At 46.0% G+C, this 19,512-nt stretch overlaps 2 protein-coding genes across 3 annotated transcripts; both read right to left on the bottom strand.

Annotated features, from left to right (window-relative positions):
* Positions 1-804: 804 nt before the first annotated feature.
* LOC119648781 (60S acidic ribosomal protein P0) lies at positions 805-2,528 on the bottom strand. Its single transcript, XM_038050618.1, has 3 exons — positions 2,415-2,528; positions 2,173-2,267; positions 805-1,826 (listed from the first exon to the last, which is right to left on the bottom strand). Exons 2-3 carry the CDS (start codon positions 2,224-2,226, stop codon positions 927-929), a joined length of 954 nt encoding a protein of 317 aa, XP_037906546.1. The 5' UTR covers positions 2,227-2,267; positions 2,415-2,528; the 3' UTR covers positions 805-926.
* Positions 2,529-13,703: 11,175 nt separating this feature from the next.
* LOC119647536 (WD repeat-containing protein 26 homolog) lies at positions 13,704-16,841 on the bottom strand. 2 transcript variants are annotated; one of them, XM_038048524.1, is made up of 4 exons: positions 16,341-16,841; positions 15,610-16,285; positions 14,576-15,522; positions 13,704-14,516 (listed from the first exon to the last, which is right to left on the bottom strand). In XM_038048524.1, the coding sequence occupies exons 2-4, from the start codon at positions 15,928-15,930 to the stop codon at positions 14,033-14,035; spliced, it is 1,752 nt and encodes a 583-aa protein (XP_037904452.1). In that variant the 5' UTR covers positions 15,931-16,285; positions 16,341-16,841; the 3' UTR covers positions 13,704-14,032. The 2 variants fall into 2 exon arrangements, with proteins under 2 accessions (XP_037904452.1, XP_037904451.1); XM_038048523.1 differs by having other exon boundaries at positions 15,610-16,841.
* Positions 16,842-19,512: the final 2,671 nt, after the last annotated feature.

Here is a 19,512-nt window from a genome sequence, read left to right as displayed (position 1 = left end):
AACACAAAGCGAGCGAAGTATTGTACATGCCGGGAGCACTACAGATCCTTCATCAGCATGGTTGGAAACAAGGCCTTCACGTTGAACAAGCCCCTTATGAGGTCCCCCTGGTTCCTAAAACCTACCTGGTAGTCACTTGCCATATTTTATGCGGGGGGCGGGGGCTTGAGGGTTCTGAGTATACTCTTTATTCTTGGCACTTCTTCAATACTTTTTCTATCCCTTTAATTGAATCCGGTAAAGGGTCATCTTTTAATTCAAAATATCCTCCGCCGAAGCTTTTCCCACATTGCCTTAATTTGGCCGCACTGCGAATCTTTTGAGCAGGATGTATTCATTGGACATGTACATACCTAGAATGTCTACGGTGTGTGCTTCCTGCAGATTTCTATGAGGCGTAGTGTGTCGACCCGTTACTATCCTGGGTACTTCTTTAGATTGCGCTGGCGACAAAAATGAGTACCCTTTTCACCTACGGAGAGATGTCCACCGAGACCAATATAACGCTCCTATAGAAATGGTAAGTCCGGCATGGAAACCGTCAGTCCCGGCAGCTTTACTCCCTTAAGAATGTTGAAAACGAGAACGATTTGTCGGCAGCAACCCAAATTGCAAGGAATAGTGATCTGCCATGAGGTGGGACTTCACCAGAATACCATTTTGTTCGACAAAACTTCGTGGAATACAACAATATTAACCTCTCTACGGCACTTCGTAAGCTCCTCCGAGTTACAATTCGGCCGCGTTAAAAATCCTACGTTTTGGTGCATCTGATACCCATTGTGGTCAACTCAAAGATCTTGATTTTTGTTTTAACACTTTTATTTCAAACAGATATGAACACAAATCGCCATTGGATTACCGTGGTTGACATTAATCCGACGAGTAGCTGCGTCCACCTGTCCGCGTCAGAGTGTTGCTTCGACTTAATCGAACAGACCGAAGCCCATGTCGTCGTCTTCGCTCTCAGACTCTTCTTTCTTCTCTTCCTTCTTGGCAGCAGCTGGGGCAGCGTCGGCGGCTGCTGGTGCGGCTGAAACAGCTGCGGCAGCGACGAATTTGCTTGGATCCTTGATGAACTCCTTGATAGTAGTGGCTTCCTTGAATTCGACCTCGGTAGTGGCAGCGATGGCCAACAAGTTCTTGAATCCGTTGGCGATGCTGTGTGGAGCCGAGGCGATGGTTGGGTATCCAATTTGCAAGCAGACAGCGGCCAAGTTGGCGACACCAGCTTGGAATTTGGCGCGCAAGTCCTCGGGCTTGATGTCCAGGATTTCGGGCGAGAAGATCGAGCCAGAGTCGTAGACTTGTTCGATGATCAAACCGTATGAGAACGGAGAGATGTTCAACATGTTGAGCAAGGTGGCTTCGGAAGCACCGACTTTGTCGCCAGGCTTCAAGATGGGCACATCGTTGATGATTTCAATTGTACCCTTCGAGATCTTGGTTGGGATGGACAGAGCCTGGAAGAAAGAGGTCTTCTCAGGACCAAGACCGGTGTTCTGGGCTGGGATGATGACGGGCAATGGGGCAATAGCTCCGGCACGAGCTGGGGCACGGACTTTGCTCTCGAGCAACTTGTCGCGGACCTCAGCCAAGTCGCCCTTGGTGAAGACGAAGCCGACGTTTCCCTTGATGTGGGGCAAGAGCTTCTCGAGCGATTGGTTGTTCTCCAAGTGCCCGCGGATGGCCTTGCGCATCATCGTGTTCTTACCCATGAGAACGACACCCAAGCCACGCAACGATGTACGGATCTGTTGCATTTGCTTTGAGCCGACGTTGTCTGCTCCCACGATGAAACATTTTGGATATTCATCGAACAATTGCTGGAAAGGAGAAAGAGAATTCTTAATATCTGTGCGGAACTCAGGTGGATGTGTAAGTTTTGTTGGTTTAGTCAGACAGCCGGCTGGCTACTTTCAACATCCAGAGTGCTGCCACTTTGGGTTCCGCTATTTCTAGCGCAGTGGCAGGGACTCACTCATTAAGACATGTGCAGTTCATCATACAAGAAACCTCAAGGGAAATTGTTTGCATTAGAAAAGTTTGGTTACGGCAGACATAAATAGTCAACCCTTCCAAGTGCAGCTAACCTCAAAAACGTCGAGTTCAAAGGGAGTATCGGCACTATAAATTCAAACTATTCCCTATGGTCAAGGGCAAAATACTTACCACGACTTTCAAGAAATAATTAGCTTTCCAGGTTGCTTTGTTCTCCCTACCCATCTTGTCGGTGTAAATAGGGACTTCTCAGTGAAATTTAAGAACTGGAAAAGAAGAGGCATCCTCGTTAATTTTCACGGAATTGCACTTTCACTTTATTAAAGAAAACTTTTATGGTATTTTGATGCGTAAAAATTAAATGATGGCCAAGATTTACAAGGATTTTTGTAAATTTTACGACGCGAACTCACCAAAGCTGTTGACAGTTCAATTACCACGAACCAAATGAACGAGACGAGGAATAACGTCGTTGAGGTATGTTTGTCTCTTTTCTGCAAATCCATTGTTTTATTTTCGAGTTTCGGATACCGAAATTTGATTCAAGTATGTCTAGCGAATATTTAAACCAATAAGGCGGTATTTTGAAAATATAAGGTGATATTCACAAAATGTTAATAGGTTAAAATTTTTACAAACTAGCCCACATTTTAGAGGTCAATACAGCCATAATTGGTTATAACGATATCGGTTATAACAAAAAATCACTTATTGTGATCAATATTCCAAGCCCCAATCAAGATTCATTCAATTTCTTTGTAAGTCATATCGGGTTCGACGATATCGCTTATTACAAAATATTGGCTTTAACGATTCATTTTTTGGATGAATTCCAGCGAAAAATTGGATATAACGACTTATGAAGTCCATGCACATCTGTGTAAACAGACTCTTGTGGGAACTCTTTTGTTTTGCGAAAAATTTTATCAGGCAGATCATTTGAATAAACAAGTCGGGAAGCTGGACTCTTCAGGTATAAAAGGTTGTGTGTATTTCTTCTATAATAATACATTATTTGAGTGTGCATTGGTCCCATTAGTAGCACCGAATATATGCATGTATTATGTGAGAATATCTCACTAAGTCTTGAATTTGCAAAGAAGTGGCAACTTTGATCTACTTATTAATAATAGGGCGATTTCCACTAAACTCTATGTTATACCCTGCAAAATTTCCTGATGGTAGAAGAAACTTAAGGGGGGTTCCGCAGCTAATTACTAAAAAATATAGTGATATACTATTATTAACTTTATTTGAACAGACATCGGCATGGAGGGTATTTCGGAGCCTAGATACCATATAGTGGTCTCCGGATTTTTTCAGATTTTTCGGTTAAGTATTTTCTGAGAGTGGGTCCGTTAAAGAAATGATCACTTACGATACCCCACACTCCCCACCTTTCCAACAAATGTAAAAAATGAAAACTAGCTTCGGAAAGTACTAACCAAAACCTTTCATTTGGCATATATGAGACGAGGAAAAAGCAATGGAGGTCAATAAATCTTGCGCGGTAGTTACTCGCGACGTGCAGAATGCCTTCAACACAGCAAAATGGAGCAAAATAATTGCTGCTTTAGCCAAATTGGGCGTCCCTAAATACCTGGTGCACATAGTCATGGAATTTCTCTAGGGGAGGAAATTGTTTTACGATTCGAACGATGGGCCTAAGATGTATAAAACAACCTGCGGGGTTCCACAAGGATCAGTCCTCTCCTGTGGTTAATAATGTATGGCGGAATTTTAAAGTTTCAACTGCCCAAAGGAATGACAATCGTTGGCTTCGTAGATGACATCGGAGTGAAGTGCTCACAAACGAGGCAATTTTTGAAATCAGGTCTTGGCTATAGGAAGTTGGTCTGACGCTGGCAGTGCATAAAACCGAGGTAGTTTTGGTCACCAAGCGAAGGAAGCAAACGCCGATAAAAGTCAGGATTGGTTAATACATCATACAGTCGCAGCCAACGTGTAAATACCTAGGAGTCATGGTTGACCAAAGATTGAAATTCAAGTCCTGTTTTGAAAAGCTTCCGCGATGGCTACATTGTTGATAAGAATGTTACTAAATATAGGTGTTCCTAGCCAAAGCCATCGGTACCTTATTTTGGAAGTTGTCAACTCCATCTTGCTTTATGCATCTCCAGTCTGGGCAGCGTCTTTGAAGTTGAAAACAAATAGTAAGGAAATCGCAGCTCCATACCGATTGAATGCATTGTGAACGTCATGCGCTTACCGTACAACATCAGACGAAGCAGCCTTGGCGAACGAGGGTCGACGCCTCTATGACCCATCATATGCAATCGGCGAGTCCTATACCTATCGTTAGCAATTAGCACGAAGTGAATTTATTTTGGAATGGAAAAAAAGATGGAATGATTCACCCAAAAGGACATTGGACACACAAGATTATTCCAGATGTCTCAAACTGGCCGAACGAAGGCACAATGAGATTAGTTACCACCTAACTCAATTCCTAAGTAAACACGGAGGGTACCGTGCATACCTTTATCGCTTCGGGCGTAACGGCTCCCCGTATTGCCCGACATGCATGATGATTGCGGAGGATGCGGAGCATGTTGGTTTTGACTGCCCGTGGTTCGCAGCACACAGAGCGGTAGTGGAAATTGACGCCCGGCCACGGTTGATCCCCCAGAATATCGTGGACCACATGCTAGCCTCTGAAACATCTTGGAGGGCGGTGGAAAAATTAATGAAGGCGATCCACAATCTGCTGAGGAAGGAGGAAAGTTATAAATAACAACACGAGGAGCAGTTCGTAACTAATTCTGCTTCGCGACGTAACACCGAAATAGCAATTCCCCGGGGTAAGCGAAGGAGCATTTAAAGCGACTAACGGTTTCGTCCAAGGCATGGATTCCTCACTATCCTAAACAGTAATTTAGCATCTAGCTATTGGCTGTTTCACTTGGATACCGTTGTCCTGTTTTTGCAAATATATAAAGGAGCGTTTTCCGCCTGTTGCCACTTTCGGTCACGCTGCTCCCAGGGAAGAAGTGAGGTAGCGTCTGCCCTGGACGAAATCGTTAGTCGCTATTATTCCAAAGAGTTACTGTTTTCCACATAGTTAAAAACTACACCCAGATGATAGTTACAACTTAATTGGAATTGATTGTTATCATTAAGCTATTATTTTCTATTATTCCGCATTTAATTTTTTCGATTGAAATGTTCATTGCAGTTTTATTTAGTTATCTTATTGCTCAAAAATGGGCGCGTTCTTTGAGTTCATTTTAAGTCAGCGAAACGTTCCGTTTCTCCTTAGACTTTATTGACTGAACGCATACGAAATCTAACTCATAAATTTTGAAGTAAATTACACGAAGAAATGTTGCTTTCGCTTGATCCTACTCTCATTGTTCATGATAGGAAGAACAACTAGGGGTTGGTTTTGTTCTCAACGGCATTCCGTTCAAGTTTGTTTTTGATTATTGTTCTTGTAAAGATATGTCTCGCGATAGGAAGGATACCGCGGGACCCTGCCCCCTTCTGTGCACATAACTGCCGTGGCAGTAAGGGTGTCGCCGTTCTGGTGGCGGAACCCGGTGGTTTGTCGGAAAGAGAGGTAGTAAAGCTGATCACTTGATGACAGACTTGACCCTTGATGACCGCACCTCCAGCCAGTTACTCCGTGAAATGAAACAGCTGAATGAGAGCAAGGTTGGTACGAAGGTCTTGAAGTCTTTGCAACTTCAGCGACTTCCGGAGGGCATGAGAGATTTGAGAAAGGACGACCTTTCTATAATCGTCTTTAAGTGGATATCCAAGACAAATTTGTTCAACACGATGGAGGTGTGACTGGTTGGCCGAAAGTTCTTCACGGGCACATGGCAGCGCTGCACTCCAATTTTACCACGATTGTTGGCACTTTTCTGCTATGTGTTATTCCGATCTAGAGCTATATCAACGCGATGTTGATATCTTCTTCTCGGAGCAGGAACACTAGGTAAGCAGCGGTGCACTTCATGTGCTGCAAATTTATCCACGCTACATTCAGTATAGCCTGCTTACGCAAGTGCATTATTGGTCTCCGTCAGACCATCGATCTTCACTTTTTCTAAAACCTTGCTGGCGGCACGCGATGACTGGGTTTAAATATTCGTCTGGTTTCGCAGAGCCGAATACTGTGACCTTTGGGTTTTTCAACTCTGAATAACACTCTGTAATACGTCCTCATCGTGGCGCCTAGATCACGTGCTGTTCTTTACTGGGTCCCAACCCAAGTCAGACGACTCTCGCCAGTTATCCGTACCGACCTTAGGTTTCTCCTTCCCCTCTTTTAATGGATTTACTTTTTATATCCATCATACCTCATGCAAGAACCATGGGCTGTTGGTGGGGAAATTAGGGGACATGCTGACTTGTTGTATACCAATGGAAATGATAGACCCCGTTCCTGCATGGTGGTTTCAAAAGACCACCTCCTCTTGGATTATCCGGTAAGAACCGAATTGCAGATCCTCAATTTGGGTAATGAACCCACTTAATTCAACGTGGTCAGGCAAGAGGTCATCGACATCACGGTGGTATCCTCTGACATTGCGGTTCTTGTCGGAGAGTGGAGAGTATCAAACGATATCACGCTCTCCGGTCACAAGCCCATTGATTTCGTAATGGCCATGAATCCACTTCGACCCATTCCATTACGGAATCCGCATAAGACAAATTGGGCGACGTACAAAACAGAACTGACTGCCTTGGGATACGCATCAAATCCATTGCTGGAATTGAGAAAACAACCCAGATGATCACAAATAGCATGAGAGAAACTGCCGAAGAGAATTGTCTACTTATGATGCCAAAAAAGGGTAAAACATCATGGTGGAACTCGGATTTGGCGAAACAGAGGAGAACGACAAGGGTGATCCACAATCGAGTTGAATAGCTCCTGGATTTGGAACAAAGAGGCTTAAACAGCTATAAAAAAGAGCATAAGCTCAGCCAGAGGATCATCCTCGAGACGCTTTGGCGAAGAGACCAACTCTCTTGAGGCATCCTTAAAGCTAAAACCGATCTTCGTCAAAGAACGTACCCAGCAGTTGGGCTATCTGCGTTTACACAGCGGGAGGTACACAGAAAGTGACGAGGAAACGGAAACCCATTTAATTGAAGTGCACTTCCCAGGCAGCATCCCAAATCTCATCTCGGTGCCGGGAGACACGTACAGCCCTCAACCGGAAGATTGGACTCTGGCATGCAAAGTAGTTTCTCGGGAACGTGTGAAATGGGCATTTAACTCGTTCCATAGATAAAAGTCTGCAAGTCCGGATGGCATTATTCTGGCTTTAATAACAGGGGGAATGGGTGCTCTGGGTCTACACATTCAGAATATATACCGCGCTTGCCTAGCACACGCTTATATTCCAACCAGCTGGCGTGATGTGGTTTTTTCCCAAACCAGGGAAACCCATCCACATAGATGCAAAAAGCTCCTGACCGATCATTGCTTTCTGCTAAAAGGACTGGAAAGATTAGCAGATCGGTTCATAAGGGATACATATACTCCTAGGTAGCCACTTCACTGTAGGCGACATGTCTGCCAGAAAGGCAAATCCACAGAGGCAGCACTTCATGAGCTAACGTCAAAAATTGAGAAGGCGATGTCCGATAAAGAATACGCCTTTGACGCATTTATGGATATCGAAGGCGCCTTCAAATATGCCTTATTCGTGGCGATTTCGCGATTTCTAACGCAGTAAGACAGCATGAAATCGATCCGCCGTTAATTAGTTGGATCCTTCACATATTAGAGTGGAGGAAGATCTACATAGTGGTCGGACAGAAGTCTACTGATTCAGGATGTCTTAGGGGTTGCTCACAGGGAGGTGTTCTTCCTCCTCTGTTATAGCTTCTGGTAATGGACACCTTGCTATGGCAGTACACAAAATCTTCCCACAAGCGTTTCCGGACGATCTAGCCGTAATAATTATCGGCAAGTTTGCAGGTACAGTATGTATGTATGGATGTATACAACCGTAATAAAAAAAACATTTTCATGTATGCGTGCATCACCTGGTGGCCGAGATTGAACTTTGTTAACAACAGGAAGTTGCTGATGCAGATTCAGAGGTTAGGTTGGCTAAATATTACTGTGGCAATGAGCAGTACGCCAACCGTGGCACTCGAAGCTATTCTAAATTTACCCCCAATCCATTTGGAGGTGAAACGGAAAGCAGCTAACGACGTATTTAGGTTTGATACGCGTGGAAAGGCGGCCGATCATACGGTCATGCGTCCATTTGAAGATTTTTTGGCAAACATCAAGTGGCTCTGATGATGATCATGTGGTTTCGAGATTCGTCTTCGAAAAGACATATTCCGTCGTAATCACCAAAAGAGAAGAATAGTCGATAAGTAGCCACGAATCTTTTGGGATTACAGACTTAATAATCTTCACCGATGGGTCAGTCATGGAAAACGAATCAGCAACGACATATCAAGCCAGTTGGTGTTGGGTTGTCATCAGGCGCTGCTGAAACTTGCCTGAGTGAACGAAACCATCCTGATGTGGGTGCCAGGGCACTCAAACATCACTCGTAATGAAGAAGCTGAAAGACTGGCTAGCTAAGGTTCTGAATCAACAATGTTGGGGCCAGAACTACCTTTTGGCATCCGGTCATCTATTGTCAAGTCCACTCTGAAGGAAGAAATGGCAAGCATTCACGCAGCCGAATGGAGAATTACAACTTCTACCGGGAGGCGAAAATCTTTGTGAAGGAACCCTGGGTTGCTAGAGTGGCATTTTTGTTGTCCCTTAAGAAGTGGGACATGAAAGCCCTAGTAGGGCTTTTCACGGGGCCCTGCCTCTTAAACTACCACATGGACAAAATCGTAGTGGTGGTCAGCCAATTCGAGGAGGAAGAAGAGGGTCCTGTACTTCGTATGCAGCTGCCTGGCCTCCTCAGACGAATTTACCTTGGTAAGGCTTTCTTCAACGAAGAGTCTGCGCATTCTCTGTCTCTGGGGAGTGTCCTCAGATTCGCGAAAGTAAAGGTCTGAGTGCTTTGAGTTGCGGTTCCACCCACTAAATTAAACTTCCAGTTGTAGTGATAGTTTCCTTAGTAAGTATTTTGTAAGATTACAAAGTTCCTGTAGTTCGGATTGAAGCTACTCACCCCTTCTCCTTTCAAAACCGGGCTTGGGACGGGTTACGGCCATGTTTGGTTTTCTTTTAAAATCGTTTAAATATTTTATCTTTTCATTATTCTTTTAAGAGGGTCATCCCGTGTGAAGGGCGTTTTTTTCGCTTCTTTAGATTTTTTTTATAAAGAATTGGATGAAGGTACAAATACAAATTATTCACCATATATTCACCAATATCTTGAGTATGCGTAGTCATTTTTCCGACCCAATAGCATATTTCGTTATTGACATACAGCGGAATTTATACACCCACCTCCAAAAAAAGGTGTTTTTCTGCTGCCACGCTAGAGGGCGCTGTGATCATCTTAAAGAAAGAATGTAAACGACATTTTAATGTGCGAACTGAACCACAGTCCGCAAACTAGGATTATTAAAAAATATTAAAAACTAAACTTTTGGTGCCTAGTTAAACATTTTTTGGAAATTTTGGTCTTTTCAAGGCTGCTTTATTGAATAAAAAAAAACTACCGAAACAATCGTAATTATCCTAGTATGCGGATCATAGAAATATATTCTGAACAATTCGTGAAAATTTCAAAGAATTTCGTTGAATGGATTTTGGTCTACGATGCTAGCAGATTTTCAAGATGCAGTTTCGAGAAAAACGCATTTAAAAAGTAGAATGCGATTATTAACCATAAAATCTTAATTGACCATTAATCTGCTATACCTAATCCATAAGCCTTAGGTTTCTTGAAGAAACACATGTAAAGTCTTGGCTTCAATTCTTATGATTTTAGCGAAGTCATTCGAATGTTATTCGGACTTACACTTTACCTGTTTAACACTGTAATTTCCGAACGACTCCGAATATAAAACAATCACTGCTCAAATATTCTACACTATATTAAGATACAGTTGATGCAAAAAAAATCGATTAATGGGATCCGACACACGGCATGACCCCCTTAAATTGAAAAATTAACTGCTTGAAATGATAGTGTAATATATTACCAATATCTAAATCTTTTTGAGTTACTCGCAACACTCACAATAACAAGGGGTATGCTCGAACCTAATGGCCTCAGGTTGCCATGGCAGGATGGGAACCTCAAAGGCCGCGTCGATTAAGGATGCGATCCGTCGTAAATATTCCTGGTCGGGCCCGAAATTTTAAGGCTAAATGCACGCGGTCGAACCGTTAGTTGGTTTCGTTTCAATTCACTGAGTTTGTGTTTTGATTATTCGTTAGATGCACGCGAAATCCCGTTATGGTTGTATTTTTCCTGTTCCGGTACGAACTTACGCATCGATAGGGGGCATGTTGGGGATCGAAATGTTTGAAGGACCGCCCCACAGCCTGGTTGGTGTAAAGGCAAGCAAGTACGCATCGTATGGTATCAAATGGTTAGAGCGCTAGGCGGTCCTAGCGGAAGGTGGCGGCCCAAATTTCATTCGTGGCAGAAGGATTTGTTATCGTAACTGATCCTAGTCGACTCAGCTGTGAATGAAAAGTTAGGGTACTAATCTTGGGCGTGGGCAATCATCATCATCATCAACGGCCCAACGATCGGTATCCGGTCTAGGCCTGCCTTAGAAGGAACTCCAGATATCCCGGCTTTGCGCCGAGGTCTACCAATTCGATATACCTAAAAGCTGTCTGGCGTCCTGACCTACGCTATCGTTCCATCTCAGGCAGGGTCTGCCTCGTCTCCTTTTTCTATTTTCCTTATAGACTTTCCGGGCTGCATCATCCTCATCTATACGGATAAGTGACCCGCCTACCGTAACCTATTGAGCCGGATTTTATCCACAACCTGACGGTCATGATATTGCTCACAGATTTCGTGGTTATGAAGGCTACGGAATCGTCCATCCTCATGGAGGGGCCCAAAAATTCTTCGGAGGATTCTTCTTTCGAACGCGACCAAGAGTTCGCAGTTTTTCTTGCTAAGAACCCAAGTCTCCGAGGAATACATGAGGACTGGCAAGATCATTGTCTTGTACAGTAAGGGCTTTGACCCTATGGTGAGACGTTTCGAGCGGAACAGTTTTTGTACGCTTAAATAGGCTCTCTTGGCTGAAACAACCGTCCGCGGATTTCATCATCGTAGCTGTTATCGGTTGTGATTTTCGACCCTAGATAGGAGAAATTATCAACGGTAGCAAGATAGCGGAGAATATCTTATAGATGGTACTCAGCGACGTGATACCTCTATAATTGCTGCACTGTGTGATATCTCCCTTTTTATGTATGGGACAGATAATGCCTCTTTGCCAGATTCGCTATCCCACACCTTGAGCACAAGTTGATGAACCACTTGGTGTAATTGGTCGCCTTCATGTTTAACCAATTCGGCTGTAATTCCATCGGCTTTCTTCTATACTTGGTCGTGGCAGTATTTGTCCGTCATCTTCAGTTGGTGGGATAATTTTGATATCACATTTGGGACAGACTTCGAGGTTTCGTTCTACTGCCTCACAGAGGTATCTTTCTCTGCAGTCTCCTCTATAGGGGCGTGAGCGTTAATGAGGTTTATATTTCTAAATTTGCCTCGTAAGCGCAGAGTACATAGCCGTTCGCTTATGTTTTCAAAGCCGATAACAACAGGTTCCATTTTTTGGCTGACTAAGAAACCTACTCCAAGCACATGGTTTACTGGATGGCCGCTATAATATATGGTGTAGCGACTCTTCTCCAGTAAACTAGTCCATGTCCAACGCATCTCCTGCAATGCTGTTACATCAGCCCTTTATTGGGACAGAATATCGGCTAGCTGCTTGGTAGCTCCATCTCCAAATGTGCAAATCGTTATTCCGTTGTCGTTGTGTTACCAGTCCAGTCCGAGGCTCCTGTTGTGGCTTCGGAACAAGTTGTTTTCCGTGCAGGGTTGCCAGCCCTACCCAACCCCCAACCTGGAAGACCAGCTGGTACAATTTGTCCCGTTTTTAGGTGCGAGAGACTCGTATTCTCCATCTGCAGCTTTTCGCTAAGCAACAGCTCCCAGCGGTCACCACGTGGAGGTGGAGATAGGGTTTGGTAGTAGAGCTGTTGGTGTTGGTTCAGCAGGCGTTTCTCAGATTTTATGCTCCATCGTGGGTACGAAACCACGTTTTGCCCTGGGACCTTTACTACCATTTGACCACTAGGGCGAGTTCAGTGCTGACTGAAAAGCTCATATGAAGTGCTCTAAAACACTTGAAGGCCTTGATCCAATATGGATTATTGCGCCAACGATTATTATTGTAAGTACGTATCGACGGAACACAATAGTTGCGGGCGGATCTTCACGGCCAATTTCGCCATCTTTTTAGGTTTTTGGAATATCTCTCCCTTCTTGATTGTGTCTGGGTACACGCAAATATCATATTGTGATTGCAGAAACACGGGTGGTTACAAATCTATGAATTCGTTCAAACAAACAACATGGTCTCCGCTATAGGCTAATACCCCGTACAAAGTGCCTTAATTACGCATTTGCGTTTGCCTGACCCAAAGACTATCGTGATCGAGTTATGGGAGGGAAAAATTGTTCCTGATTTAGCGCAGATGGTGAGCCTTCATCTGAAGTCGAGGACAAAATTTAGCGATCACCAAGTGGAGGTGGAGATAGGAATTAATAATATAGTGGTTGGTGTTGGTGCAGCAGGTGTTTCCCAGCTTGTGAGTTCCATTATAGGTACCAATCCGCGCTTTCTGCCTGGGATTTACGCTATCCTTTGACCGGCATAATAAAGACGGCATGTTTAAAAAAACACGAAAGAGGTGAATGAATTGGAAATATGTCTATAGAGCTTACTTGCTGTGGTCTGCAGGTTTAAAACCTCACATCAATGTGGATTGATTGCCGTTTAAAGAGAAGCATGTTTTAGCTCTTTGTTAGTTGGCTGGGGTTTTGTTACCTTCGAAGCTCTAAAATTTTCGCTGATTACTTTCAATATTCTAGACCAAAAGAGAGAAATTTAAACGAACCTTTTTCAAAGCTTAATAACGACTTTATCCGCCAAGTAACCGCCACTTCCACACCATTCCCCCCCAACTCAGAATAAAATCGAGTTCGAAAAGAATTCTCCAGGCGATTCCATTTCCATCGAATAATCTCCACAAATATTGCAAAATACTCTATCTCGTCCGCAACCCGGTTGTAGTCGCGGCTGGAGCTAGTCTCCTAACCCGTGACGTACACCGACGTGCCGCTGAAGGCCGTTGCTCGTTTTTCTGCATTCTATTTGTAAACAGTTAGCAGCCGAGCACCGCCGACCCGTCCCTTCGCCCATAACCCAGCTCCGTTTCTGTTTTCATTTCCACTCAGCTGTTCACGTCTTCGCGCTGGCGCTGCAGTCGCGGCCATATGATGTCTGCCATCTTTGTTTACAAATAATACGCCACGCCGGAACTGGGGGTGTGTGAATAATGAATGGAGCCACGGGAAAAACAACGCATAAAAGCACCAGAAACAGCAGCGAGCACTCCAGATGACTATTTCCCTGGAGTTGGGTCCGATTTCGGGAAATGGGGATGAATTACGACTCCGTGTTCAGGGGCGAGTGCTGGAAATTGGTCGATTGGAAGGAGCGGGTGGCGGGGGTGAATTAAAAGATCGTTTCCAGTAAAGACGCTTTTACTTAAGCCTAAAGTAACCCTACAGCATTCCGTTGGCCGGGCAGGGCGCGCGCGCAACGGACACATTTCTCACTTGTTCGTAATAATTACTCGCACAACTCTTAACGATTAAATTAACTCTCGTTAGACTACGTTACGAACGGCCCGTCCGGAGCGGGCCCGCACGCGCTTCGTAACTTGCTCTTATCGCTCAATGTTCAAATATGCTACTTAGTGGTGTATATAGTAATCTCCTCGAATATTTATAAAACCATTTTGTATTTGTTTGTTGTTTGTTAAAAACCTTACGTCTAGGATTCTGTCTACTGATTACGAAGTCATATTCCAGGAGGACGTGGACGAGCACGACGAGCACTCGTCGCTCTCCGATGTGTGGTTCAGCTGGTGTGACTTGGGGCCCCAGATGCGGATGGTGCCGTCGTCGGAGGCCGAGGCCAGCATGGACGGATACACCGGGTTCCAGGACACGCAGTTCACTGTCTTCTTGTGCCCCGTGAGCTTGGCCAGCGGCTCCTCGCGCTTGATGTGCCAGATGTACACCTTGTTGTCCTCGCTACCGCTCGCGATGAAGCTCTCGTGCACGCCGCCGAAGCACGAGTAGATGGTGAAGTTGCCCTGGCTCACGCCCTGGAACCGGCGCACCAGGCACTTGTTCTCGATGTCCCACAGGTGCAGGCCCTGAGTAGCGATGTTGAGCAGCGCCAGGCGGTCGGCCGAGTTTATGCTGAACGTCATGATCGGATGCTGTTCCTGGACCACTTTGTAGTCCACGCGGGGATTGTCAAAGATATACCTGCAAAGGGAGGGTTGCAATCAATGGTTGGGCTGCGAAACTACGTCTGGGAAACTTACGCTCGGATGCGGTGATGCGTGTCAGCAGCGAGAACGGTTTTGTTGTCGGACCGGAAGGCGAGCCCGTTGATACGGACGCCCTCCCAGCTCTCCAGGATCGACCCGCTCAAGTCGCACAGGTAGAACTGGCCGCGGACGCCGCCCGTAACGAACCGGGTGCCGTCTTTGTTGAACACGCCGCACGTCAGGCTGTCCTCCATCGCGTGCGACATCTTTACCACCATCTTCTCGTCCTCAATGTTCCACAAATAGATCTCGGGACACTCCTCCGGCCCGCCCACGAGTAAATGCTTCGAGTCGGGGCTCCAGTCCACGAAAGACACCCCGTAAGTGTGGCCCTCCAGCGTCCTGCGGAATTTGACCACCGACTTGACGGGGTCAACGTCCCAGATGATGACCGTCGTATCCTTGGAGCCGGTGGCGAGCTTGAGTCCATCCGGCGAGAATTTGCAGTACCAGACCTCGTCGCAGTGGTCGTTGAGCACCTGCAGGGCCTGCATGGGGAACCCATCGACAGAGCAGCAGTGGTCCGTGAGCAGCGAGATGTTGTCGAGGCTCGTCTCCCAGGCCATGTCGTGCCACTGGCAGCGTTCGGTCTGGAGCTCCACCGCCTGCGTCAGGAGCGTCCTGAGTCGACGGGGCGCGAGCATCACGGAAGGCGGCAGATACGTCTGGAGGCGCTCCATGAGCTGAGATCGGGAGACGATGCCCTTGCCGCCCCAATTGGCTCTTTGGTAGAGGTCTTGGTTGTTGGAGCACATCATGTACGACGACAGCTGGTGCACGCGGTTGATGTTGTGCTGCAGCGGGGTCAGTTCGTTGCGGAGGACGTGGAGCGCGTCGAGCGGGCGCCCGTCCTCCAGGAACTCCAAGTACTTCTGCTCCAGCAGCAGAAACTTCATTTCCGGGATGTTGGCGTGTTTCGAGTCGAGCAGCGGATCGAGTTCCTACAAAGAGAGGCGAGCGCGAGACAAAGGAATTATTCAAACGCGTCACAAACAATGAGCACTGCGCAGTGCGCGTGTTTTGCTTACCCGCAAGTCGTGATCTGCCTTTGTCCAGTTGCCAGACAAAACGTGTTCGCGGAACTTGGTGGCCGCTGGGTGCTCCAGGCTGCAGCCGGACTCCTCCATGAGCAGGCTGGCGCTCCGGTCGAGCCCCACGCTCTTCAAGTACTGCCCAACGAGGCGCACGATGTCCTGGTTGGTTTTGTCGAGGTGCACGCGACTCGGGGTCGTCATTTCGCTGAAGCCGTTGCTGGTAGCCCCGTTCTGCGAGTCGCGCTCCTCGTCGATTGCGTGGCCGTTGGCCTCGGAGCTGTGGTTGCCTGCCGAGTTCGAGCCTGGCTGCTGCATTGTGCTGTCGTTTTTGTTGGCGTCCTCAGGCTGCCGAGGTCCTGCAGACGTGCTCGCGGGCCCGTCCCCTTCTTCCGCGCCCTGGGCTGCTCTCTTGCCGTCCGCCTTTGTCTGCTGTAGGCTGGTCTCTTTCAAGTGCTGCGCCCTGGCCGATGCTGCGTTCTCGTCGTGATCGTCCGCGCTTACAACGTCGACTGCTGCTCCAGAGGAAGACGCTGCGGACCCACTTCCACTCGCACGGCCCGTCCCCGACCCGAACGCTGCCTCCTCTTCCACGGACAAGCACTTACGGGCTTTTTTGCGCGGCGGCTGGTCCTCGGCAGAGGCACCAGTTGCAGCAGTCTTCTTGTTTGTCCTATCAATTTTGAGTTTTATTTCCTAACCACAATAAATGAAAAATAATGCAAAACTCTGTAAGCAGAATCCTCGCTGGCACGTCTGACGTCCGGGGGCCAGAATTGACGTTTGCGATTTTTCCACTGCGCTCCGAGGGCAGAAAACGTCAAGAGCGTCGACACAACGACGACGGCAACGAAAACGTCAACGATTCAACGACTGCTCCGCTCACAGACGGGGAGAAGGGTCGCCACAGCCTTCTTTGCCAAACATTCACTTGCACTTCGCTCCTCGATTACGCGTCCGACGGGAAAGCCATTTATGCACACTTTCCCGACCACTCTTCCACTTTCCACGGCAAATTGTGAAAAACTGCACTCCGTTTCGATTGCACTCGATAATTTTGAAACTTTTGTGTGAACGACAGCGACGACGACAACGACGACTTTCGATGTCCGATTTCAAGATGAAACAAAGACTGTTTAAGAGACGTCGTCGCGGAGCGGGGTGCCTGGGACACGACACGACACGTCTACGCTGCTCTCTCCACCGGGCTGCGTACGTACCCAGAAAGAGAGCGACGATGTTTGGAACGGTGGTGGGAGCGCGACGAAAACAGCTGTTCATCGCTCGTCGTCTCGCTCGATTACAAAATCTCCAAAACCGACGGGTTGCATTTTCGCACGAAGAGCGTTCGTCTGCGCTCGGGGTTTCGATGAATGAATTCGCATGATTTTCGAAAATTTACATTTTCATGGAGAGTTCGTTGTTAAGTCTCTTGCCCATTTCTGCAGAAAAGTAAGCCTGTTTCCGAATTGGCGGAGAATCGCGAGAATGATTTGATAAATTGGCGGTGACAAGGTTATTGGAAAAAATAGAAGTGATGACATAAAATGGACAAATATGTCGCGAGCTCTTAATTATCGCACAATTTATAGCACATGGCTGAATCATGCATTTATGGTATGCAGTCTCGCAATTTAAAATCAAACGTAAATTTTTCCAGGCGCCATTATAATATAGTTTCTGTTTCATAAAAAATAAAAAAGAGTTAATCGACCGCTGCTCATCGGAAGGGGAGAATATCAAGTTGCAAATTGGAGTATTTACTATTTGTGGTTCCTAAAAATAAGGAAATGTTTCACACCGCCTCAGACAGTTATGGCGCTAATAAAAACTACAAGTCATAGTCAAGTCGGGATATACAGTACCCCACAATGAAATGTTAACACTACAAGTGTGAAAAAGTTTTAAAGAATTTTTCGTGTTTTGTTGTTATGATTCATATTATGAGTCATATATACAAAATTTTCTGTTAATCACAACTGTAAACGAGAAAATGAAAAGAAACTCGTGCGGAAAAATATATATGTTATCTTCAAGAGTAAAAATTAAGTGTTTATATGCACTAGATGCCACCCACTCTTCGATTTTATTATAATATGTAACGCACGGTTAGATAGAGATCAGGGACCCAACTCGTGGATAGCCACCAACTTGGCTATATGCATTAAGCGGTGATATATTTGGAGAGGAAGGGATGATAAAGGAGGAAAGAAACTATTGGTAAGCATTTTTGATAATAATAATCATATTTGTATGGCATTATGTATATCTTTAAAGATCCAAGTCTTTATGGATTTATATGATAAATTAAGTCACCAAACTTTTTTTAAGGTTTTGTTTACAAAACAAAACCTTATTAAAATCGGTTCAATGTCTGTGTGTCTGTCTTTTTTTTTATACGCGGCGCACGCGACCGCTCTTTTCTCCTCTTCTCTGCCTTTCCCAGTTTGGTTTGGATAGATGCAATCATTGAGTTGACCGCATCCCAATTTTCTTGATGTGCTATTATAGCATTTTCGGCACCAGTTTTTCTGGTACCAGCACCTCTCTTAGCTTCTCCCTTTCTTCCACAAATCTCGGACAGTGGAAGAATACATGCTCTGGGTCCTCTGGGACTCCATCGCAATTTGGATATTCGGGTGAGGTCTCCAATTTAAATTTATCCTCCCCGTGAGAAACTGGGTGAGATTATAATTAATCTTACCGTGCCGTTTCACCAACCACTCCTTAATGGCAAGAATGAGCCTGTGAGTCCACCGACCTTTTCCCGAGCGCTCCCACCGCTCTTGCCATCTATTTATGGATCTCTCCCTCTCAGTGTTCTTCGTCTGTAATAGGGAAGAGATTGGCTTCGCATTGTATATATTCGCCATCCCATCTGCCAAGATGTCAATCGGCATCATTCTAGAGATGACGAATGCTGCATCATCTGAGACAGTCCTGAAGGCAGAGCAAACCCTCAAGGCTGGTCTCCTGTATACTGCACTCAGTTTGTTAGTGTTGACTGACACCCGCAACGCCTCCCTTCAAACTGGGGTCACATGGAGCATGATTGAGGCCACCACCCTGGCTATAAGCAACCTAGAGGTATGCCGTGGCCCTCCCACGTTCGGCACCATCCTCGCCTGGACTATACTAGCAGTGAACGATCTATCGCAAACATACTGCACGTGTTGCTTATAGCTGAGCTTTCTGTCTATCACCATCCCTAAATATTTGATGGTCAGCTTGGAAGTGATGATATGATTCCCGATTCTTATACAGGCGTAGTTTCCCTTTCGGCGCTTAGTGATGAGGACCGCTTCTGTTTTTTCCTCCGCAAGTTTCAGACCTGAGCTCTCTAGCCAACTTTTAATAGAACTGATTGCCTCGTCTGAGTATAACGCAGCATCTTCGAGATGCTTTGTGACAACAACCAGTGCTATGTCGTCAGCGTAACCCACTACTATGGCTTCCTCCGGAAGGGGAAGATGAAGTACATCGTTGTACATGATGTTGCACAGTAGTGGGCCCAATACGCAGCCCTGTGGGACACCCGCGGAAAGAACGTACTCCTGCGGTCCGTCATCAGTGTCATACCAGAGCATCCTTTCAGTTAAGTAACTATCGACGATAGCAGCGAGATAGGCGGGAATACCAACCTTCGCTAGGGATTTGCGTATTAGATTCCAGTTGGCTGAATGCATGCATGAATTGCATCTTCGGCCAAGCCAGTAACCAATTTGATGGCATCAATGGTTGATCTGGCTTTACGGAACCCATACTGCCGCCGAAAGGCCGTCTTGGCTCTCAACAACCGGGATTAATCTATCATGGATTCTTGTGTTTCGCACAATTGCACTCTCTGGCAATATAGCCTTTCTCCCCACACCTTCTGCATCGATCGGATCGATCAATGCT

The sequence above is a fragment of the Hermetia illucens genome, chromosome 2, assembly GCF_905115235.1.
Source record: "Hermetia illucens chromosome 2, iHerIll2.2.curated.20191125, whole genome shotgun sequence".
Lineage (NCBI taxonomy): Eukaryota > Metazoa > Arthropoda > Insecta > Diptera > Stratiomyidae > Hermetia > Hermetia illucens.
The sequence above is the reverse complement of the archived record's forward strand: the minus strand, read 5'-3'. Positions and strand labels throughout refer to the sequence as shown.